Here is a 25,163-nt window from a genome sequence, read left to right on the forward strand (position 1 = left end):
AAAATTAATTGATTCAATTTTGTGTTGGCTTTCGTCTGGTCTGCTACCATTTGAGATTTGAAGTTGTAACACCCGAATAAAGGAGGGTTACATGAATGAATTGGGACCACATTCGAAAAAGAGCACTCTGAGTATAAAATTACTAAGAAAGACTTAAAAAAGTGAAACAAGATGTACCTTCCGGTTCGGTGGCTTAAACATAGGAACACCATAATTCTGTGTGCTTTACTCGGAGTAATTCTGTGTTGGGCGACCTCGATACAGGAGGATGCCGAGACCATCAGGTGCCGAATTTAAACTTCGAATCCTAATCCGAATTCTAGGTATTGGACGTTTACAAATGGTATTAGAGTGGTACCTCTCCCAGTAAGATGTGGTTTGAGGACAAACGAAAATGAAAATTAGTGGACATGTACACCGAGTAAAGGACGGGTACATGAATGAACCAAGACCACATCCAAATGCTAATTATCTTGTATATAAGATGATTAAGAAAGACTTAAATATCAATATTAAAAAGCAAGGAGCAGGTAACATAACCATATCGTAGGGGATAAGCATGGGGCATTATAGAAGCCTTGAAATCAGAGAATTAGGGAGCGACATGGTTAAGTCAGAGCGTTAATTTCTGTAAATTTTGGAGTCTTTGTAATTATTTTAATTTGTATCCTGAATCTTATTCTCCGTTTTTAAATAACTTTGAATAGCACGAGCTTGTTATTCATTCTGTTTTAAATTACTCCAAATATTTATGTTTTCGTGTTTTTTTTTTTTTTTTTTTTTGGATAAATTTTAATAAATGTTAAAAGAGTCAAATTAAGGTATAAGCTCCTACCCACTCCCACAAAAAGTGATGTTATTAATAATTTAAGCAATGTTCATACTATAATGAATGAGTTGATGGCATAAGTTGGCACTATAAAAGACTCGCTAGTGTGGCTTTGGAGATATATTCATAGCACAAACCTATACACAATGGAAACGATTAATGTTTGTGTCATTATTGGATTTGTTTTAGGGGTTTATATGTTTGTGAGGAAACTCAATGAAATATGGTATTTGGTTAAGTTGGGAAGAAAGGCTTACAAATCTCTTCCTCCCGGTGATATGGGATGGCCTCTTCTTGGCTCGTCCTTCTCCTTTTACAAAGCATTTACAATCGGAGGTGATCCCGACTCTTTCATTAATCACCTTCTTTCCAGGTATGTTTCTTCATCTCTCTTTATTAGATCATGTGTGCTGTTATTATGTGCATATCATGAAAGACTTCTCAAAACTAGTTTAAATAGAAGTATTTAAAAGCTGACACGTTTTGAAAACGCCTTAGATTTATGTTTGAAATGCTAGAAAAAATTAAGATCTTATTGTCAAATAACCTAAAATCTAAAAATAAAAGTAAAAAGCTCGACCATGACTAACTATTTAATGATCGCTACAACAAGTACTATTGGCCACCGAAAAGGTCTTTATCCTTACCCAAAAAAATTCAGGTTTAGAAAAGATTGGTGGGTCGAAAGCTTTAAATATTTAGGTATATGATATATGATTATGACTATTTATGGGACCTAAAATTTGATATTGGGCTCCACTTATTATTTGGATAGAAAGTATATGTGTCTTATCTTCATGCTCTCGAGGCATGACGCAGCCGAAATGATCAAAAGAAAATAAATTATTTCTTACGTGGTATGTCAATTATCTAAAAAGTGTTTATAAATAATAATTTAATGAGACTTATTTATTTATTTATTTATTATTATTACAAACACCTCACATTAAGAATTTTTAATATGTTGGAACAAATCGAGGATTATTGTAATAGTCCAAATCGATCGTTAGTAGATATTGTCTGTATTTATCTGTTAGGTAGGGAGAGGTGTCCACACCTAGTAGATGTTCTCTCTGTTTGCCTGTTATTTAGGAAGAGGTTCCTACCGCTAGTAGATATTGTTTGTGTTTGCCCGTTATGTAAGAAGAGGTGTCCACTGCGAGTAGATATTGTATGTGTTTACCCGTTTTGTAGGAGAGATTTCTACACCCTTAATATTTTGTTGCCCTCTCCAACTGATATGAGATCTCACAATTCACCCTCCTTGGGGACTTAGCATCCTTCCCTCTCCAACCGATGTAGGATCTCACAATCCCTCCCTTGGTGACTCAACATTCTTCCTCTCTTTAACCTTTAGAAAGAATGTTTCGTTCACCTATCCTACCAATATGAGATCTCACAATCCACCCTCTTTAGGAACCTAGTGTCCTTCCCCTCTCCAATCGATGTACGATCTTACAACCCCTCCCTTGGGGACCCAGCGTCCTTCCCCTCTTCAATCGATGTGGGATCTAACATTCTCTCCCTTGGGGGTCTAACGTCCTCGCTGACACACTGCCCGATATCTAGCTCTAATACCATTTGTAATAGTCCAAACCCACCGTTAGTAGATATTATCCGCTCCGGCCCGTTATGTATCGCCTTTAGCTTCACAGTTTTTAAAACGCGTCTGCTAGGGAGAGGTTTCTACACACTTATAAAGAATGTTTCGTTCAATTCTCCAACTGATATAGGATCTCCCAATTATAAATGATTATTGACCACGTGATATGAAAATTAGAAGGAAAAAACTTGGAAAACAATAATTTATGTTATCATCCTTTCCTCTAAAGTTGGGAAATTAAAATTGAGGGCATTCTTGTACAGGGATGGAAGAATTGGGATGTATAAAAGTCACCTCTATGGAAGTCCAACCATCATCGTAACCGATCCAGAAATATGTCGACGCATATACTTAGATGATGAAATCTTCAAGCCAAATTATCCAAAATCGGTGAAGATATTAGAAGTAAATGGCCTTTTCTCAAGGATGGATCACAAATGTGCATATAGAATCATGGCAGCTCCCATAAATGGCTATAATGTATTATCTCATTATGTGGACTTCATTGATCAAATAATGGCAAAAGGCTTGGAGGAATGGAGCACCAAGAAAGAGCCCATTGAGTTGTTTGGTGAGATTGGAAGTCTCTTTTTTAGAGTAATTTCACGTATTTTCTTGGGGACTGACATTGGAGAATCTCGCATGGCTGAGCTTGAAACATTATATAAAGATTTGGGTCCTGCAATCTTGTCCATTCTTCCTTATGATTTGCCTGGACTCACTTTTCATCGCGCACTGAAGGTACCATTATTTGTGTTGTAAGTTATCATAAAAAATAAGTTCATGCATGTATTGACAATATTTGGTTGATAATTCTCATTTATTTGGATCGGCTCTCATTTATTTGGTTTATAACTCTCATTTATTTGGTTCATAACCGTTTTAGTTAGTAACTTTCATTTGTATGAATGACCTCTCATTTATTTGGTTTATAACCGTCTTGGTTCACATCTTTCAATTATTTGGTTCATAACCCGGGTTAGTTGATCTTTCATTTTGTATAACATTAATGTTTTATTGTCTATATAAAGGGTTGTCTAGGAAGATTGAGATATATTGAGTTTTAGTGTCTGTTGAGTGACATTTAGGAGGAACTTTATTGAGAAATTTTGTGGGTGAGATATACATTTTGTAAACACTTTGATTATTAAGATTGGTTGTTACTCGTGGATCTAGGGGAATTTCTTTTCTCTGAACCACGTAAATCTTTGTCTTTTCGTTTAATTTCGGTTTGTGGGTGTGTGAGTGTGATCGATCTTACTTCTACTTCCATCTTCGGTCCAAATATTACTTCATCTTGAACACTTTTTTTTTGCATTATTTATACTTATGCTAATGGATGTGCTTGGAGGATATTAAATGTTATTTTGTATACAACAATTGGCAGGCAAGAAAAAAGATAGAAAATATTCTACAATGTGTGATAGAGGAGAAACGAAGAGCCCTAGAAAAGCAAGAAAGAGAGGTGGAGAGCCAGATGGACAAATTGATTATGGCAAGGGATGAGAATGGGATGAAATTATATGATAACAATGCCATTATAGACTTGCTTCTTGGATTGCTACATGGTGGCCATCATACCCCAGCTTATGCTGCTATGTGGGCTCTTGTGCACATCTCTGAGACACCTCATATCTTCCACAAGGCCAAGGTTTGCTTATTCTTTCAAAAACCACTTTTAATTCTTTTTTAATTCCTTTTTATAATCGTTTTGAGCTACGTTTTATAGGAAGAGCAAGAGTCGATTCTAAAACAAAGACCATCAACTCAAAAAGGATTAACTTTTCAAGAAATCAAGCAAATGAAATATCTTATGAAGGTATGTTTTTTTTTTTCCTTTAATTTTCTTAGAAAGCAACCGAGTGAAAAAAAAAATGCTATAAGAACTTGAGTTAGTGTTGAAGAACATTTTTCGCTCTCGCAAGTTGTTTGATACTGTTAGCTCCTACTAAAAAATTCTTCCACCAAGCAAAAAGATTAGGTTAATGAACACAGTTTAACGAGAACTTAAAGTTAGTCATCTCATTCCATGTAATGCCCCGTACTCAAAATTCAGAATCCTATTTCGATACCTGTGTGCCTCGACATTCTCCTACATCCCTTGTAACATGGTCACATTACTTATTTCTCGCTTCTAAGAGTAAAAGCTATCCCAACAGACCAACATAGGTCCTTTCGTCATGTTTTGCTCTCACTTACATGCATCTAATGAAAATTCACCAAAGATCACTCAACATATAATTACTCCAAGTAAAACACACTTAACTTTGAAGTTCATATGATTGAGCTACCCAAAATAAAAGTGCATCTTGTTAGTATAGGTATTTACTTTCAATTCTTTTCCGTTTTTCTTAGTCATTCTATCCTCAAAATCTCTCATTCAAATGTGATATCAGTTCATTCATGTATCCTTCTTCCATCTCTATATTAGAAATAAAATAGAGAATATAAAGATAATTTAATTTATTTATTGTTTCAGTTTATTAACGAGCTATTGAGAAGAAATACCATCGCCGTTGCAAGTTTCCGCGAAGCAAAAACAGATATAAACATCAATGGTGAGTTATTCTATTATATTGTCTAATATATAATCACATGACATTCATAATTTTTTTTTTTTTTTTGATCTTTTCATATTTGTTTTAGACTACACCATACCAAAAGGATGGACCGTACTGATTTGGACAAGAGCTATTCATATGGACCCTCAATTATATTCAAATCCACAAGAGTTTGATCCTTCAAGATGGGAGGTATGATTTATGATCCCAATCAATTCATTAACATGTTTATCATAAAGATATTAATGTTGGTGGTGTTCATAAGCAGAATCATTCACCAAAGCCAGGAACATTCATACCTTTTGGAATCGGAACTAGATTTTGTCCTGGAAGTGAGCTTACCAAGCTAGAGCTTACAATTTTACTTCATCACTTTATCCTCAATTACAAGTAAATACCCATCCAAATCTATTTTTTTACTGTTTAATCAAGATAAAAATGCATAAGTGATGGAATTGTTTTGTTTGTGTTGTTGTAGAATGGAACGTGTCAATCCAAAATGCTGCATCACTCACTTGCCTGCCCCCAAGCTCCTAGACAATTGCCTTTGCACAATTACCAAGCTCCCATGATCAGAGATGGTTGTAGTTTGGAAACAACAAAAAGTGATGTCTCCTTACGATAGTGCACTCTGTCTAGGGATAAAGTTTAATGAATAATTTTATACATCTATCTCATTTCACAATTATACAATTATACTGATATGTATACCTATACCTAGTAAACAACCTAAAATTAAAGATCAGAGACATTGATGAAAAAATGAGTATTCCAATTTAGAGAAGAGGAATACTTATAAATTAATTCATGATCGTTAGACAAATTAGTTATTGTTAGTGAAAGAGAGGGTGATTGAATAGTTGATGAGAAGATTGTATTACGAAGAGCAAGAATGCTCTCTATATATACAGAGAATACAAAAAGATATTTAGAAAATCTACCTAAAAAATCAGCACAAAATCGGGTAACAAACCAGTAAACAAATCAAATCAAAATTAAATCAAATTAAAACTAAATCTAACTCCTAACGATTTAATCAAATACAACAATCTAAACAAATACAAATACGTGATCTTTAACACTCCTCCTTGTTTAGATGCTGTGAACTCCCAATTTTTTCCTGAACACCAATCTTACTCCAATTATCTTTCTGTTTAGAGGTCGATCAACCAACTCCCTGGTTTTGTTTTTCTCCATCACCGAAGTCTCCTCCTCTGACAGGTGCATCATCAACCAAAGCATCTTGTTGTTCATCTTCAGACTCTTTTAGTCGTTCATCTTCAGACTCTTCTAACATGCTACCAAAGATTAAATTGTTTGGTGCATTTGAAATTTGATTCACCTTCCATCAGTTCTTCTCAATTCTATTGTTCATTTCCAGCAAAATGAACATCTTGGCTCACAATAACAGGACTTGTGTGTGGTTGAAAAACTCTATAAGCTTTGGATATAGTGCTATACCCAACAAAGATGCCAGCTTCTGCCTTTTTGTCAAGCTTATCACGCTTGACCTGTGGAATATAAGTGAAGCAAAGACACCCAAATACTCTAAGGAACTTTAAAGAAGGTTTGTAACCATACCAAACTTCAAATGGTGTCAGGTCATTCACAGATTTTGTTGAAATTCGATTTTGCAAGCACACAGCAGTGTTTGCTGCTTTTCCCCAAAAACATTTTGGAAGATCCTTCTCATGAAGCATGCATCTCGTCATCTTCATTATGAATCTATTCCTCCTTTCACTAACATCATTCTGTTGAGGAGTGTATGGTGCTGTCAATTGATGTTCAATTCCAGCCTCTTCACAAAACCTGTTAAAAGTTTCTAAAGTGTACTCCTTGCCATTATCTGATCTTATAGTCTGAATCAAGCATGCACTTTCATTCTCAACTCTGCCTTTGAATTCCCGAAATATACCCACAACTTCTCACTTTTGCTTCAGCAAGAAGATCCACATTCTTGTTAGATCATCAATAAAACCAGTGTAATAAAGATTACCATGTAATGATGGTGTTCGCTGAGAACCACAAAGATCAGTATAAACCAGTTGCAGCTTTTTCGAGCCTCTCCATGCCTGTTTAGAAAAGGGTTGCCTATGTTGCTTCCCAAAATTACAAGTACGGCAAGGAGGCATGTCCTCATCAATGTCAGTGAGTTCTTCTACCAGCTTCTTTGATTGCATCTGAAGCAAACCTCGATGATGAAAGTGTCTAAGCCTTTTGTGTCAAATCTCAGTGGCACTAACTCTGGATATAAAGGTCGTCGGATTTAGAGCAAAGCTTTTTCCTTTCATTTTGACATTGAACAAGTCTTTGCCACTAGCATCTTTGATCAAGCACTGCTTATTCTCAAACAATACTTTATAGCCTTTATCAAGTAATTGACCAACGCTTAACAGATTTTGATCAATTTTAGGTACAAATAAAACATCTGGAATAAATTTTGTACCTTCATAGCTTGTTATAGCTACTGTGCCTTTTCCCTTGACTTCCAAGTGTTCACCATTGCCAATCCTCACTCTCTTGACTTCAGTGTCTCCTAATTCCTCAAAAAAAACAAAAAAAAAAAAATCCTTGTCATATGTCATGTGATTTGTGCACCCACTGTCAATCAACCAGCTCTCGCTTGATTCTTTGCCTGAGGAAGAAGTGACCATAAACAATTGATTTTCTTCTTCTTCTTGATCAACTACCTGTGCATCTACTTCTTTCCCCTGATCTTTGGCTTTGCAGATCACAGCTTCATGTCCAAGTTGATTGCATTTGGAGCAGAATGCATCAGGTCTTCTCCAACACTTGTATGGTGGATGAACTTTCTTCTCACAATGGCGGCAAGGTGGATAGAATTTTTTGAAACCTCCTCCTTTTGTCTTCTGATAATTGGCAGATGAATCTCCATACGTCAATTGATTTTTGAAATTTTTGTTGTTTTTATACCTGCTGCTGATGCTTAACAAGTAAGGCACCTTCAATCACCCCTTCTTGCCTCATAGACCTCCTTTGCTCTTGTGCTTGTAAAACATTCAAGAGTTCTATAAGAGAAATCTTTGACAGGTCTTTGGTGTTCTCTAGAGTAGTAATGGTGGCTTCAAACTTTTATCTTTGACAGGTCTTTGGTGTTCTCCAGAGTAGTAATGGTGGCTTCAAACTTCTCTGGAACAGTGACTAGCAGCTTTTCAACGATCCTGGAATCATTTAATACAGAACCAAGCAATCTCACCTTGTTGGCGATGCTGAGAAGTCTGCCAGAGTACTCTTTCACCGACTCTGACTCCTTTATCTTCTGCAACTCAAAATCCCTAATCAAATTCAGGACTTTCATTCCACGAATCCTCTCATCTCCTTTATATTCAGCCTTGAGATAATCCCAGATTTCCTTTGCTGTTTTGAGGGACATTATTCGCATGAAGATCATTTGAGATACAGCGGCAAATAGGCAAGCTTTCGCCTTTGATTTCCTTGTCTTCCTTACCTTCTGTAATTTGATTTGTGCTACAGTAGGATTTGCTGGAAGCGGAGGGACCTCGTAATCCTCTTCTATTGCTTCCCAAAGATCCAGGGCCTCCAGATAAGTCTCCATATGAACTGCCCACATTTGATAATTGTCTCCATCGAAGACTGGTGGTGCAACCGCTAAAAAACTGGATTCTCCTCTCATTTTGATCTCACAGATCCCTTAAGAAGATAGCTCTGATACCAATTGTTAGTGAAAGAGAGAGTGATTGAATAGTTGATGAGAAGATTGTATTACGAAGAGCAAGAATGCTCTCTATATATACAGAGAATGCAAAAAGATATTTAAAAAATCTACCTAAAAAATCTACATAAAATCTGGTAACAAACCAGTAAACAAATCAAAAACTAAATCAAATCAAAACTAAATCAAATCAAAATTAAATCAAATTAAAACTAAATCTAACTCCTTACGATTTAAACAGATACAGCAATCTAAGCAATCTAAACAAATACGTGATCTTTTAACAGTTATAAAATAAAAAGGATTGACTATTAGTGAAGGAAGACAATTCATGGATGTGAAAAGGATGCAACTCTCTTAGAAGAGTTGCATACCATTTATTGGAACGAGATCCCCACATAAATGGTAAGAATTTATATCAAGATAAGTAATAAAAATAGACTATGCAATGCAATATGAATGTATGAAAAAACAATAGAAAAACTATCATAAAATTTCGTGTCATTTTAAACCATTCAACTTTTGCAAATTATCATAAGTTTTTATTTAATTTAGTTATTACCTCTCATCGGATTAAATAGGAATATTATTAATTTGGTTATAAATTTTGTAACCATTTTAATATTAATCCTTATTTAATTCTATAATTTTGACAATTCAAACAATTGTTTCTATATAATGGATTTGTCTAGGAGGTTGATGATATCAGAATTTGTATCGAAATTTGATTGAGTTTTGTGTGTCACATTGTATTCTTGAGTGACATTTTGGTAGGAGTCTTTGTAGTGTAAGAGTGAGGTATTCAGTTGTAACACTTTGATTATTAGTGATTGGTTGCTACTCGTGGATGTAGGGGAACTTCTTCTCTCCAAACCACGTAAATATCTTGGTATCTATTTGTGTAATTCCGTTCATAGTGGTTGTGAGTACATTCGTTCCGCTTTTGTTACAACAATCGGTATCATAGTTTTGTAGTTGTAGCATTTGGCGCACAACATCAACAACGGTTCCAAAATCAATGTAATAACATATACATATACAAATGCTCAGTTTATTCATAAAAGAGAGAACAAAATCGGGATACAAAAATTGTATACGATATGACAGACTACAAAAATATATGGGCAAGGCAAACGCTCCGAGTCGACACCCCTTTGTAGCTACCGAGTTCTCGAGCACCCCTTCACCTCGACCAACAACATCATGCACTTGAAAAACGAAAATGTAGAAAGAGTTGAGTATATGAATATACCTAGTAAGCAACCTACTTCTTGGCTTCCATCGCATCCTTAACCTAGCAGGTAACCACAAACTTTGGCTCCATATAAATGATCTTGTTATTCACATGCTTGAGTAGCTAGCTTAGCCTACACAGTGATATTCGATACCTAAGGCTAATCTAATACCAAAGGTTACTACATAATCCCTTTCTTGGCTTATTGCAAGATATGATATCAGAAAAGGGTTAACTAGTTGTCCTGCCAAGCTACTAGCTTCATCGATCACTGTTTGGATAAAATTGTTAACTACCCTATGCTCTTTGTCTTTGTTCTTGCTCCGTTGATCTCAAGTTAAATCAGGTTAGAAATTTCAATCTAAATTTTTGTTTAAGGCTACATTCACATTCTAGTCGTCGAATTATCTTTCACACAATATTCGAAGTTTTGGGCCAAACTAACTTGACAAAGATTATTTTATGCATGTGTTTATAATGAGAATAATTGAGCAGACAATAAGCATTTTCATTTAAGTAAAAAAAAAATAATTACATAGGGAAAGAAATCATAGACACAAAACCTTCTTGGTTGCCCTCATTGTCGCTCAAATGGGAGAATGGGAGAAGAGAAGAAAGGAAATGAAAGGGTAGAAGAATGGGACCTATTATGAGACATACAATGCATTACAGACGTATGATCATTAGGCTTCAACAGAATTATTTTATTCCACTCCTTAGAAATTTACCATCTATTTATTGAAAACTTTTACCTCTTGAGCAGCATTTTTTTTGGAAAGTGGTATATTAAAAAGGTATAAAATGTCCTTTTTCTTGTAGTTTGTGTGAAAGTCGTTTTGTTTTCTTTTGGTGCATTAATGATTAACCTTGTGATAATGGATGTGATGGGAAGATATGACATGGCCGGCGGCTAATATTATTGGCAGACAAGAAAAAAGATAGAAAATATTCTACCACGTGTGATAGAGGTAAAAAAAAAAACAAAAAAAAAAAAAAAAAAAAAAAAAAGAAAAGAAAAGAAAAGAAAAAAAAGCTTGTAAACTTGATTATGGTAACCGATCCCAATGTGATGAAATTATATGATAACAATGTCACTATAAACTTGTTACTTGGACTGTTACATGCTGGCCATCATATCCCGGCTTATGCTACTATGTGGGCTCTTATACACATCTCGGACAAACCTCATATCTTCCGCAAGGCTAAGGTTAGCTCATTCTTTCAAAAGAAGAAACCACTTTAATTCCTTTTGTGATCCGTTTGAGTTTCATTTTACCGAAATAGTAAGAGCCGACTATAAAATAAAGATCATCTACTCAAAAGGAATTAACTTTTCAAGAAATCAAGCAAATGAAATATCTTTATAAGATTTGTCTTTTTTTCTTTTTTTTAATTTGGTTTAGAAAGTAAGTGGGTGAAAATAAAACAGGCTAAAAGAATTGGGTTGAGTCATTCAAGATAAGTAAGATGTTCGGGCTAAGTTGGATTCTAAATCTAAGGTTTAGGAGAGTTATCTCCTACTAAAAAAATCTTCACTCTTAAGAAGTATAGGAGTAAGTAACATGACCATGTCTCAGGGGATGCAAACTGATGTCGGGGCCATCATGTATCCCGAACCCTATTCCTCTTTTGTAAATAATTTTGAACAATACTATCGCTTGTAATTGATTTCATTTTTTGTTTTAAATTGCACAAAATATATATGTATCTTTCTTTTTTTTTTTTTTTTTTTTTTTTTTTTTTTTTTTTTTTTTTTTTTTGTCAATAACTTTTAATAAATGTTGAAAAGGTGAAAGGTATAGCTCTTACCCACTCCCACTTAGTAATGTCATTAATAATTTAAGCAATATTCTTACCATAATGAATGAGTTGATGGCATAAGTTGACACTATAAAAGACTCGCTAGTGTGGCTTTGGAGATATATTCATAGCACAAACCTATAGACAATGGAAACGATTAATGTTTGTGTTATTATTGGATTTGTTTTAGGGGTTTATATGTTTGTGAGGAAACTCAATGAAATATGGTATTTGGTTAAGTTGGGAAGAAAGGCTTACAAATCTCTTCCTCCTGGTGATATGGGATGGCCTCTTCTTGGCTCCTCCTTCTCCTTTTACAAAGCATTTACGGTCGGAGGTGATCCCGACTCTTTTATTTATCACCTTCTTACCAGGTATATCTCTTCATCTCTCTTTATCGGATTATGTATATCGTTATCACGTGCATGTCATGAAAGACTTCTCAAAATTAATTTAAATAGATTTCTCAAGAAACAAGCACCATTGGCCACCAAAAACGTCTTTATCCTTACCTAGAAAAACAATTAAGTTTTGGAAAAGGTTGCTTGGTTGGAAAATTCAAATATATACATATATGATATATGATTATGACTATCATGAACTAAACTTTGACATTTGAACTTGGACTCTCCTTATTATTGGGATAAATAAAAAGTATATGTGCCTTACCTTCTTCATGCTCTCGAGGCATGAGGCAGCCAAAATGATCAAAAGAAAATAAATTGTTTCTCAAGTGGTATGTCAATTATATCTGTGTATAAATAATAATTTAATGAGACCTTTTTTTTTTTCAACAAATTACTACTTGTTTCTTACCATCACCTAATTAAGAATTTTTAATAGATTTGATGAAATCGATGAGTACTATAATAGTTTAAGTCCACCGCTAGTAGATATTGTTTTTATTTCTCCGTTATGTAAGGAGAGGTGCTCACGACTAATAGATATTGTCTGTGTTTGGGTGTTAGGTATGAAGAGAGATGCTGATCATTAGTAGATATTGCCTGTGTTTAACTATTATGTCCATCGTACCCTTAATGCTTCTTTTCTCTCTCCCACCAATATGAGATCTCACAATCCACTCTTTTCGAGAAAACTACCCTTGTGACCCCATGTCTTCCTGTTATGTAGGGAGAGGTTTCCACACTATTAATGTTTCGTTCCCCTTTCCAACCGATATGAGATTTCACAGTCCACTCTTCTTGTAGAATCAATTGTCCTTGGGGACCCAGCGTCCTTCCCCTTCTCAACCCTTATAAATAATGTTTTGTTTCCCTCTCCAACCGACATAGGATCTCACAATCCACCCTCCTTAGAGACTTAGCGTCCTTCCCCTCTCCAACCGATGTGGGATCTCACATTCCCTTCCTTGGGGACTCAGAGTCCTTCCCCTCTACAATCTTTATAAAGAATATTTCATTCCCCTCTCTTACTAATATGGAATGTCAAAATTCACCCTCCTTGGAGACCTAACGTCCTTCCCCTCTCCAACCGATATGGGATCTTACAATTCCTCCCTTGAGGAATCAGCATCCTTCCCCTTTTAAACCGACGTGGGATCTCACATTCCCTCTCTTGGGGGTCTAGCGCCCTCGTTGGCACACCGCCCGATATTTAGCTCTAATATCATTTGTAATAACTCAAGCACACCATTAGTAGATTCTGCTTCAGCCTGTTACATATCGCCTTCAACCTCACGGTTTTTAAAACGTGTCGGCTAGGGAGAGGTTTCCACACCCTTATAAGAAATGCTTCGTTCCCTTCTCCAACTAATGTGAGACCTCACAATTATAAAAGACTTTTGACCGTGTGATATGTTTAGCGTGGAAAATTGGAGGGGAAAAACTTGAAATCAATAATTTGTCATATAATCCTTTCCTCTAAAGTTGGGAAATTATAATTGTGGGCATTCTTGCATAGGAATGGAAGAGTCGGGATGTATAAAAGTCACCTCTATGGAAAGCCAACAATCATCGTAACAGATCCAGAGATATGTCGACGCATCTACTTAGATGATGAAATCTTTAAGCCAAATTATCCAAAGTCAGTAAAGATATTAGAAGTAAATGGCCTTTTCTCAAGGATGGATCACAAATCTGCATATAGAATCATGGCAGCTCCCATGAATGGCTATGAGGTATTGTCTCATTATGTGGACTTCATTGATCAAGAAAGGAATTTCACGTATGTGCTCCCATGAATCTGCATATAGAATCATGGCAGAAGGCTTGGAGAAATGGAGCACCAAGAAAGAGCCCATTGAGTTGTTGGGTGAGATTGGAAGCCTCTTTTTTAAAGTAATTTCACGTATTTTCTTGGGACTGACATTGGTGCCTCTCGCATGGCTGAGCTTGAGACATTATATAAAGATTTGGGTCCTGCAATCTTGTCAATTCTTCCCTATGACTTGCCTGGATTCACTTTTCATCGCGCACTTAAGGTACTATCACACTTAAGGTACCATTATTTGTGTTCTAACTTGTGATGACAAATAGGTTCATGCATCTCGTGTGCATATATTGACATTTATTTAGTTCATAGTTATTGTTTATTTAGATCACTCTCACTTATTTACTTCATAACTTTCATTTATTTGATTTATTTCTTCTTTATTTGGTTTATTTCTCCTTTATTTGGTTTATCTTTCCTTTATTTAGTTCACTTTTTTTTTTTTTTTTTGTTCATCTTCCAATTTAATACCGGCTTGTGCTTATATAAAAGGTTGTCTAGAATGGTTGAGATATATAAAGTTTGATTGAGTTTGAGAGTCATTTTGTATTGTTGAATGACATTTGAGATGGTTGAGATATATAAAGTTTGATTGAGTTTGAGTGTTATTTTGTATAGTTGAGTGACATTTGCGAGGAACTTTGTTGAGAGACTTTGTAGTGGAAGAGTGTGAGATATACACTTTATAAATATTTTGATTATTGAGATTGGTAGCTACCCATAAATGTAGAAGAATTTCTTCGTTTCGAATTGCGTAAATCTTTAAATCTCTTCGTTTAATTCCTGTTTGTTCGTGGGTGAGTGCAATCGATCTTTCTTCCACTTTCATTTACACTTTCATCTTCGTTTAATTCCTGTTTTTTTTTTTTTTTTTATTCCTTTTTGGTGCATTATTGATTTACTTATGCCAATGGATGTGATTGGAAGATACTAAATGTTATTTTGTACACAACATATTGGCAGGCAAGAAAAAAGATAGAAAATATTCTACAATGTGTGATAGAGGAGAAAAGAAGAGCCCTAGAAAAGGAAGAAAGAGAAGTGGAGAGCCAAATGGACAAATTGATTATGGCAAGGGATGAGAATGGGATGAAATTATATGATAACAATGCCATTATAGACTTGCTTCTTGGATTGCTGCATGCTGGCCATCATACCCCATCCTATGTTGCTATGTGGGCTCTTGTGTACATCTCTCATAAACCTCATATCTTCCATTAGGCCAAGGTTTGCTCATTCTTTCCAAAAACCACTTTTAATTCCTTTTAGGATCGTTTTGACTTGCATTTTACAGGAAGAGCAAGAGTCGATTCTACAACAAAGACTATCTACCCAAAAGGGATTAACTTTTCAAGAAATCAAGCAAATGAAATATCTTATAAAGGTATGTCTTTTTTTTATCTAACCTGCATTTTAAAATCTTCTTAGAAAGTGAGCGAGTCGCTTAAGAGAAGTAAGATGTTGTGATTAGGTTGCAGGAAAGTGTTGAGGTTGTGTGTCGAATCTGAATTCTAAATCTAGGTTCTAGGAGAGTTCCTCTACTGAAAAAATCTTCTCCCAAGTAAAAAGATTAGGTTAATGAACACAATTTAACAACTTAAAGCTAGCCATCTCATTCCATGTAGTGTCCCATACCCAAGATTCGGAATCCTATTTCGATACGTGTGTGCCTCGACATTCCGTTGCATTCTTGTAACATGGTCACGTTAATTACTTCTCGCTTCTAAGAGTAAAAGTTATCCCAAACAATCAACACAAGTCCTTTCGTCGTGTTTTATTCTCACTCACATGCATTTTAAGAAAATTTTCAAGAGATCACCCAACATATAATTACTAAGTAAAACACACTTAACTTTGGAGTTCCCATGGTCACCCGAAATGAAAGTGCAACTTGTTAGTATAGATATTTACTTTCAATTCTTTTAAGTTTTTATGAGTCATTCTATTCTCGAGATCACTCTCATTTAAATGTGGTCGCGTTTTATTCATGTATCTCTCCTTTATTCAGTGTCATGAGTTTGATTTATTTATTGTTTCAGTTAATTAACGAGCTATTGAGAAGAAATACCATCGCCGTTGCAAGTTTCCGCAAAGCAAAAAAAGATGTAAACATCAATGGTCAGTTATTCTATCGTTCTATGATATATAATCACGTGACATTTATAATTTCTTTGTTGATCTTTTCGTATTTGTTTTAGACTACACCATACCAAAGGGATGGAACGTACTAATTTGGACCAGAGCTATTCATATGGACCCTCACTTATATTCAAATCCACAAGAGTTTGATCCTTCAAGATGGGAGGTATGATTTATGATACCTACCAATTCATTAACATGTTTATCATAAAGATATTAACGTGGGTGGTGTTTATAAGCAGAATTATTCACCAAAGCCAGGAACATTCATCCCTTTTGGAATCGGAACTAGGTTTTGTCCTGGAAGTGAGCTTACCAAGCTTGAGATTACAATTTTACTTCATCACTTTATCCTCAATTACAAGTAAATACCCATCCAAATCTATCTTTTTACTGTTTAATCAAAATAAAAATGCACAAGTGATGGAGTTGTTTTGTTTGTATTATTGTAGAATGGAACGTGTCAATCCAAAATGCTGCATCACTCACTTGCCTGCCCCCAAGCTCGTAGACAATTGCCTTTGCACAATTACCAAGCTCCCATGATCAGAGATGGTTGTAGTGTTTGGAAATAACAAATAGTGATTCCCAATGAATTTATGTTGTCTCCTTATGATAATTCACTCTATAAAGTGCTAGAGTTTAATGAATAATTTTATACAACATCTCATTTCACAAGATCTACATTGTAGATCATGGAGTAAACCAAATTTCCACAAATTTTGATCGTAAAAAAAGTGTTGGATGAAAAAATGAGTGTTCCAATTTAGAGAAGAAAAATATTTATAAACTAATAAATGACCCTTCGACAATTATGTCATTTATATATATTGTAATCTGTATATGTCTTATTTTGTATCTAAATTTCATATATCTAAGCTTCTAGGGTCTACTAGTTTACTCAAGCTCAACTTAAAGTTCTAATTCTATAACTTCATAGTTTTTCATTGTCTAGCCATGTCGAGACTCTTGTAGTTTCATCTCCTTGGAACTCATTTTTCTTTTTAAGAATATTCCAAAGTTTTAGGATAATTTGGTTAGCTCTTTTCTAGTCCATACATTTGTAGTCTACCTATATACAATATGTAGTCTACCCATATACAATAAGTACTCAATGAACACCCTCATAATAGTTTCAACAAATAAATTCAAAATAATATATATTGGGACCCCAATAAGTTCATAATATAATCATCATCAAGGAGGGAGGGACCCTCGTGCCTACCACCTATCATATATTCGCATGGTCCCTTGCCCTTATCCAAACTAGTTCACAATCAAGAAACAAATTCACCCTCATGCTTTGACGTCGCAATTTGGGTTAGGGCAAGACCTCGTTAGCATTGTAGCACCGACCGATTGATCAAAAAGGAGAAAGGCCACCAGAGAGTGAGGGAGTTGAGAGTCGAGAGAACATGACGAGAATGAGAAAAATCATAGATTATTTTTTCTTTAAAAGAACTTGAAATATATCTATATATATAACATACCCAACCTATAACCTAAACTCATTAGGAATTCATAATCTATTCAAATCGAAAGGTTTTTTGATTAGTTCATTACCTTGTCTTTCCCATCATTATTCTTTTAGAAACTCCGATTTTCTCCAATTACTTCATGCCTATAAAAATCTAAACGATAGCATACTATGTACGCTATTGAGTTCGAACGTGTACACTAATGGATCATATATAATCTTGAAAGTATAGATCTCCTCTAGTTCAAATTATACCATTATTTTTCCAACCTAGTTGTCTTTATTTCTAAATTTATTACACAATTATTTATTTCAATTATTATTGCATAATCTAATGGTAGAGTTGCAAGAGCCCCCACTCTAAAAGGAACTGAACTAATCTCAATGAGAAAACGTAAGCAAGAGAGCGTTGGACGAATGATCGGGCCACAATGAAGGCAGTGGTTGGGAACTAAAGCCTAAATTAAGAAGACATAGCTCATCATCGAGTACGTCCTCCTATGAAAATAAACTTTTGAGTGCATGGTAACAATTGACTATCAACATGATCAATGCCCAATCACATGATGGATCTACTGCGTAGGATAATCGATCAAATCACTGACTCACACGTCCTTAGTTAGTCTCACACTTAGCTCAACGGTATTGTACCAAAGTGGAAAGAAAAGTGTAAGTCCTCATACACCCGACCGACTAATAGGAATTAAATTGACCCCAAATTAACATACAACCACCATGATAAAATAGGAAAGTGAGAATTTGAGTGAATCTGTCCTTGTGTGATGGAGAATCCAACCACCACGATAAAGTAGTGTGTTTGCTAGAGGCTGAGCGTGAGAGGAAAATGAAAGAGGCAAGCATGCTAAAAGAACTTGGGTTGACATTTTTTGCTTTCGCATGTCGTTTAAGATAAGTAAGGTGTTGTGGCTAAGTTGTAGGAAAATGTTGAGACTGTGTACCAAATCTAGATTCTAAATCTACGGGATAGGAGCGTTATCTCCTATTAAAAAAAATCTTTAACTCTTAAAAAACGAGGGAATAGGTAACGTGACCATATCGTAGGGGATGTCGGGACCATCATCTATCCCAAACCCTATTCCCATTTTGTAAATAATTTGGAACAATAATATAATTTGTAATTGATTTCATTTTTTCTTAATTATGATGTTTAATTTTAATTGTGATGCTGTTTTGTATTTTATTTGCTTTCGTTTTGTCTTGTTCGTCGATAAATTTTAATAAACGTTAAAGAAGTCAAATTAAGATATCAGCTTCTACCCACTCCCACGTTTTTAATAATTTACGCAATATTCATACCATAATGAATAAGTTGATGGCATAAGTTGACACCATAAAAGACTCGCTAGTGTGGCTTTGGAGATACATTCATAGCACAAACCTATAGACAATGGAAACGATTAATGTTTGTGTTATTATTGGATTTGTTTTAGGGGTTTATATGTTTGTGAGGAAACTCAATGAAATATGGTATTTGGTTAAGTTGGGAAGAAAGGCTTACAAATCTCTTCCTCCTGGTGATATGGGATGGCCTCTTCTTGGCTCCTCCTTCTCCTTTTACAAAGCATTTACGGTCGGAGGTGATCCCGACTCTTTTATTTATCACCTTCTTACCAGGTATATCTCTTCATCTCTCTTTATCGGATTATGTATATCGTTATCACATGCATATCATGAAAGACTTCTCAAAACTAATTTGAATAGAGGTATCTGAAAGCTTAAACGTTTTAAAACTCCTTAGATTTATGTTTGGAATTCTAGAAAAAATCTTAAAATGATAAATGATACGCTTTAAACATCATAATCAAAATTTTAGTATTCATCAAAACATTAAAAATATTATTGTCAAATACCCTAACTAAAATCTAAAAATAAAAATAAAAAGGTGAACCATGACCACCAAAAACGTCCTTGTCCTTGTCCTTACCTAAAAAAAATTAAGTTTTGAAAATGGTGGTTGGATCAAAAAATTCAAACATATACAAATATGATTATGACCATCCTTACTTGTGGGACCTAAACGAACTCAACTTATTATGTTGATAAAAAGTATATGTGCATTACTTACATATACCTGATTCATATACATGCACATGAACTCGCTAGGCAAGCATTACCTTCATTCTCTCGAGGCATGACACCGCCGAAATGATCAAAGGAAAAGAATTTATTTCTTAAGTGGATTGTGAGATCTTTTTTTTTTTCTCGACAAATTACTATTTGTTTCTTACAAACACCTAATTGATCATTTTTAATAAGTTTGATGAAATCGAGAATTATTGTAATAGCTCAAGTCCACTGCTATTAGATATTGTCCGCTTTTGCCTGTTACATTATCATAGGGATAAGTTTCCCCACTCTTATAAAAAATGGTTCCCTTCATTCCATCAACTTCACGATATTTAAAACACGTCTACAAAGGAGAGATTTTCACACCCTTTTAAGGAATGGTTCCTTTTTTCGTTTCCCTCTCCAACCAATGTGAGATCTCACAATCTACCCCCTTGGGGGCCAATGTCCTCGTTGACACACTGTTCGGTATCAACCTCATGATTTTTAAAACCTCACAATCCACCCTCCTGGAAGCCAACGTCATTGCTGGCACACCGCCTAGTAAAATCTCACGATTTTTAAAACGCGTCTGCTAGAAAGAAATTTCTACACATTTATAGGGCGTTTGGTTCCCCTCTCCAATCGAAACGAGATCTCATTTATAAAAGATTATTGCATTCTTGCATAGGAATGGAAGAGTCGGGATGTATAAAAGTCACCTCTATGGAAGGCCAACAATCATCGTAACAGATCCAGAGATATGTCGACGCATATATTTAGATGATGAAATCTTCAAACCAAATTATCCAAAGTCGGTGAAGATATTAGAAGTAAATGGCCTTTTCTCAAGGATTGATCACAAATCTGTATATAGAATCATGGTAGCTCCCATGAATGGCTATGAGGTATTGTCTCATTATGTGGACTTCATTGATCAAGTAATGGCAAAAGGCTTGGAGGAATGGAGCAGCATGAAAGAGCCCATTGAGTTGTTGGGTGAGATTGGAAGCCTCTTTTTTAAAGTAATTTCACGTATTTTCTTGGGGACTGACATTGGAGCATCTCGCATGGCTGAACTTGAGACATTATATAAAGATTTGGGTCCTGCAATCTTGTCCATTCTTCCTTATGACTTGCCTGGACTCACTTTTCATCGCGCACTTAAGGTACCATTATTAGTGTTGTAAGTTGTGGTAAAGAATAAGTTCATGCATCTCCTATGTATGTATTGACATTTATTTGGTTCGTAATTTCATTTATTTGGATCACCTTTTATTTATTTGGTTCATAATTCTTTTGGTTCACATCTCTCATTTATTTGGTTCATCTCTCATTTATTTGGTTTATCTTCCATTTTGATACATGAATCATCTTGATTCATGTATGATAATAATGCTTCTATGCCTATATAAAGAGTTGTCTAGGATGATTGAGATATGTATAAAGTTTGTTTGAGTTGAAGTGTCATTTTGTATTTGTTGAATGACATTTGAGAAGAACTTTATTGAGAGACTTTGGGTGTGTGATATAGACTTTGTAAATACTTTGATTATTAAGATTGGTTGCTACCCATGGATGCAGGGGAATTTCTTCTCTCTGAACCATATAAATCTTTGTGTCTCTTCGTTTAATTTCTGTTTGTGGGTATGTGAGTGTGACCGATCTTACTTCTGCTTCCGTCTTCCGTCCAACAATTACATCATATTTAATACGTTTTTTGGTGCATTATTTAATTACTTATGCTAATGGATGTGATGGGAAGATATTAAATGTTATTTTGTATACAACATATTGGCAGGCAAGAAAAAAGATAGAAAATATTCTACAATGTGTGATAGAGGAGAAAAGAAGAGCCCTAGAAAAGGAAGAAAGAGAAGTGGAGAGCCAAATGGACAAATTGATTATGGCAAGGGATGAGAATGGGATGAAATTATATGATAACAATGCCATTATAGACTTGCTTCTTGGATTGCTGCATGCTGGCCATCATACCCCAGCTTATGCTGCTATGTGGGCTCTTGTCCACATCTCTGAGAAACCTCATGTCTTTCACAACGCTAAGGTTAGCTCATTCATTTAAAAACCACTTTCAATTTCTTTTGTAATCGTTTTGAGTTACGCTTTACAGGAAGAGCAAAAGTCGATTATAAAACAAAGACCATCTATTCAAAAGGGATTAACTTTTCAAGAAATCAAGCAGATGAAATATCTTATGAAGGTATGTCTTTTTTCTAGAAAAAAAAAATCGTAGAAAGTAAACAAGTGAAAACCAAACAAGCTATAAGAACCTGGATCAGTTTTAAAGGACATTTTTCGCTCACACAAGTCATTCGAGACATGTAAAGTGCTCTAACTAAGTTGTAGGAAAACGTCGAGGTTGTGTATCGAATCTGGATTCTAAATCTAGGGCTTAGGAGCGTTACCTCCTACTAAAAAAATCTTCTACCAAGTAGAAAAATTAGGTTAATGAACACATTCTAACAAGAACGTAGAGTCAGTCATCACATTTCAAGTAACACCTCATGTCCAAGATTCATAATCTTTTTTTTTATACCTGTGTGCCTTCTGCAACATGGTCACATTACTTACTTCTTGGTTCTAAAAGTGAAAACTATCCCAATAGATCAACACGAATTTTGTCGTCGTGTTTTATTCTCTCTCCCATGCATTTTAGGAAAATTCTCAAGAGATAACCAAACATATAATTACTCAAAGTTTCTATGATTGAGTCACCCAAAAAGAAAGTAAACATATAATTACTCAAAAGTATTAACTTTCCATTTTTTAAAAAAGTTTTTCATAGTCATTCTATCCTCACGATCACTCTCATTCAAATATAGTATCGGTTCATTCATGCATCCCTCCTTTATTCGGGTATCACATTTCATCGACATTAAAGATAAAATAGAGAATATAAAGTTTGAGTTTGATTAATTTATCGTTTCAGTTTATTAACGAGCTATTGAGAAGAAACACCATCGCCGTTGCAAGTTTCCGCAAAGCAAAAAAAGATGTAAACATCAATGGTAAATTATTCTATTAATGTTTTATATATAATTACATTACATTTATAATTTGTTTGTTGATGTTTTCGTATTTGTTTTAGACTACACCATACCAAAGGGATGGAACGTACTAATTTGGACAAGAGCTATTCATATGGACCCTCAATTATATTCAAATCCACAAGAGTTTGATCCTTCAAGATGGGAGGTATGATTTATGATCCTAATCAATTCATCAATTCATTAAGATTGTTGGATGTCCAACATCCGCTAATTTAGGAAATGATAAAAGAATACTATCTCTATTAGTAGGAGGCATTTTGGGGAAGCCCAAAGCAAAGCCATGAGAGTTTATGCTCAAAGTGGACAATATCATACCATTGTGGAGAGTCGTGTTCATCTAACATGGTATCAGAGTCATGCCCCAAACTTAGCCATGTCAATAGAATTCTCAAATGTCGAACAAAGGACTCCAAAAGAAAATGAGTCGAGCCTCAATTAAAGGGAGGTATACTTTGTTCGAGAGGAGGTGTAATTTAGGGAATGATCATGGGTTTATAAAAAAATATTATACTCAAAGTAGACAATATTATACTATTGTAGAGAGTCGTGTTCATTTAACAAAGATGATACTTTATCATTAAGATATTAACGTGGGTTGTGTTTATAAGCAGAATTATTCACCAAAGCCAGGAACATTCATCCCTTTTGGAATCGGAACTAGGTTTTGTCCTGGAAGTGAGCTTACCAAGCTTGAGCTTACAATTTTACTTCATCATTTTATCCTGAATTACAAGTAAATACCCATCCAAATCTATCTTTTTACTGTTTAATCAAAATAAAAATGCATAAGTGATGGAGTTGTTTTGTTTGTGTTGTTGTAGAATGGAACGAGTCAATCCAAAATGCTGCATCACTCACTTACCTGCCCCCAAGCTCGTAGACAACTGCCTTTGCACAATTACCAAGCTCCCATAGTGAATACTACTGCTTGAGTTATGAACTCGAGGAATTAGCATTCTCCTTAAGATCGAGTTTAATGAGTAATTGTCCTTAAGATCGAGTTTATTGAGTAATTGTCTTATATGATCGATCAGATTACCTTCATATGGATGTAATGTCTTGTTTAATAAGATTGTGGAGTAAACTGAACTTCAATAAATTTTAACTTAGGAAAAAATGGTCATGAAAAAAGTGAGTGTTCTAATATCACGGCCCGATTTTTTGAGTAGTCTAAAAATCGAACCATAATGAAAAGACGAAAGCGAAAACAAATACAAAAATATATGGTAAAATTTCGCACGAATTTAAAAATATACAACACCATTATCAAATCTTAAATGAAAATCCAAAACAATGCAAAACCGGTGTTGCTCAAGTTATTTACAAACCGAAAACAAGATACAAAATGTGCCAGAGAAAACATACATGTAATTAGCATAGGTACATAGTTCTAGCGATTTCAAGACCATTTTCAATGTAAAATTCGTAATTCTCGTTCTAAAATCAATATTTATCGTAATTATTTATTTATTCTAAAAATCATACTTACTACCAGCTTCATAAATCTCTACATAAATAAAAAATGGTTCTAGATTCTCAAATTAACAATGAAATATATCAAACATTTAAAAAAAAAAAAAATTTTGAGCTAAAAGATGAAGTTACTACAAATTTCATAAACAATTTCTAATCTCAATCATCTCTAAATTCCAACTTAACTATAGATTTCTCCTATAAATCATTGAGTAAAAATAAGCCACACATCAGATAATTTCGACAAGATCGTCTATTCATGTTATTACTCTAAGTAACATGCATGCATTGGTTTTCATACGTTCATCATTTGCATTGGTTTTCATACGTTCATCATCATTAACATTAATTAGGGTTATGTCCTACAAAAATATTAGTTATAATGTGTCATGGAATTTAATACATGTACATCATCTTAATATGAAATATCTTCATATTCAGATATTTCATCATCATACGTCTTACATCATCATGCATATTATCACATCATCGCATCATCATATAACATCATCACATCGTCATATAATGTTATCAAATCATCATATAACATAATCATGTTATCATATTCATAAAGCATAAATGCGTGCAAGGGCCACTGGGCACGTGTCGTCATACATAAGATAAGTCTTCCGATTGAGTCAATAGTAAAGTTACTTACTTGGTTGGCATTAGCCAAAGTTCTATCTAACTCCAAATTTGCTTAGTTTTATCCTTTGAATTCATTCTCACTTATATCAAGACTCCACCTATTTTAAATATTCACTTAGTTGCCTCGTTAAAAGTCAATTCCATGTTTTTATTCACTTAGTTGCCTCATTAAAAGTCAATTGTTTTTATTGTTTCTATTTTTTTTTTTTTTTCTTTTCTAATAGCATTTTCTTTAAATTGCTCTAAAGAAAACCAATTATATAGTATATTTCTTGTAGGATCCTCATTGACAAATCCACATTTTTATTGTTTTTAAAAAATATGAAGTGATTTCCTCC

The 25,163-nt window shown here is 34.5% G+C and overlaps 4 protein-coding genes across 5 annotated transcripts; all 4 read left to right on the plus strand.

The window, feature by feature from the left end:
* Positions 1–972: 972 nt before the first annotated feature.
* On the plus strand, positions 973–5,697 carry LOC111776393 (beta-amyrin 11-oxidase-like). Of its 2 annotated transcripts, XM_023655831.2 has the most exons (8): positions 973–1,202; positions 2,696–3,173; positions 3,820–4,083; positions 4,162–4,251; positions 4,912–4,990; positions 5,079–5,185; positions 5,262–5,383; positions 5,472–5,697. In XM_023655831.2, exons 1-8 carry the CDS (start codon positions 976–978, stop codon positions 5,563–5,565), a joined length of 1,461 nt encoding a protein of 486 aa, XP_023511599.2. In that variant the 5' UTR covers positions 973–975; the 3' UTR covers positions 5,566–5,697. The 2 variants fall into 2 exon arrangements, with proteins under 2 accessions (XP_023511599.2, XP_086974274.1); XM_087118148.1 differs by lacking the exon at positions 973–1,202 and having other exon boundaries at positions 2,705–3,173; positions 4,912–5,008; positions 5,070–5,185; positions 5,472–5,695.
* Positions 5,698–11,868: 6,171 nt separating this feature from the next.
* Positions 11,869–15,171, plus strand: LOC147789251 (beta-amyrin 11-oxidase-like). The gene is made up of 3 exons (XM_087118257.1): positions 11,869–12,095; positions 13,642–13,858; positions 14,914–15,171. The coding sequence occupies exons 1-3, from the start codon at positions 11,869–11,871 to the stop codon at positions 15,169–15,171; spliced, it is 702 nt and encodes a 233-aa protein (XP_086974383.1).
* An 818-nt stretch (positions 15,172–15,989) lies between these two features.
* LOC111776394 (7,8-epoxymelianol synthase CYP88A154-like) lies at positions 15,990–16,652 on the plus strand. The gene is made up of 4 exons (XM_087118214.1): positions 15,990–16,068; positions 16,149–16,255; positions 16,332–16,453; positions 16,542–16,652. The coding sequence occupies exons 2-4, from the start codon at positions 16,202–16,204 to the stop codon at positions 16,633–16,635; spliced, it is 270 nt and encodes an 89-aa protein (XP_086974340.1). The 5' UTR covers positions 15,990–16,068; positions 16,149–16,201; the 3' UTR covers positions 16,636–16,652.
* Positions 16,653–18,963: 2,311 nt separating this feature from the next.
* LOC111776430 (beta-amyrin 11-oxidase-like) lies at positions 18,964–23,724 on the plus strand. The gene is made up of 8 exons (XM_087118191.1): positions 18,964–19,201; positions 20,325–20,802; positions 21,435–21,698; positions 21,765–21,854; positions 22,584–22,662; positions 22,743–22,849; positions 23,316–23,437; positions 23,526–23,724. The coding sequence occupies exons 1-8, from the start codon at positions 18,975–18,977 to the stop codon at positions 23,617–23,619; spliced, it is 1,461 nt and encodes a 486-aa protein (XP_086974317.1). The 5' UTR covers positions 18,964–18,974; the 3' UTR covers positions 23,620–23,724.
* The last annotated feature ends 1,439 nt before the right edge of the window (positions 23,725–25,163 follow it).

The sequence above is a fragment of the Cucurbita pepo genome, chromosome 15 (genome assembly GCF_057944985.1).
Source record: "Cucurbita pepo subsp. pepo isolate OVF chromosome 15, ASM5794498v1, whole genome shotgun sequence".
Taxonomy (NCBI): Eukaryota; Viridiplantae; Streptophyta; class Magnoliopsida; order Cucurbitales; family Cucurbitaceae; genus Cucurbita; species Cucurbita pepo.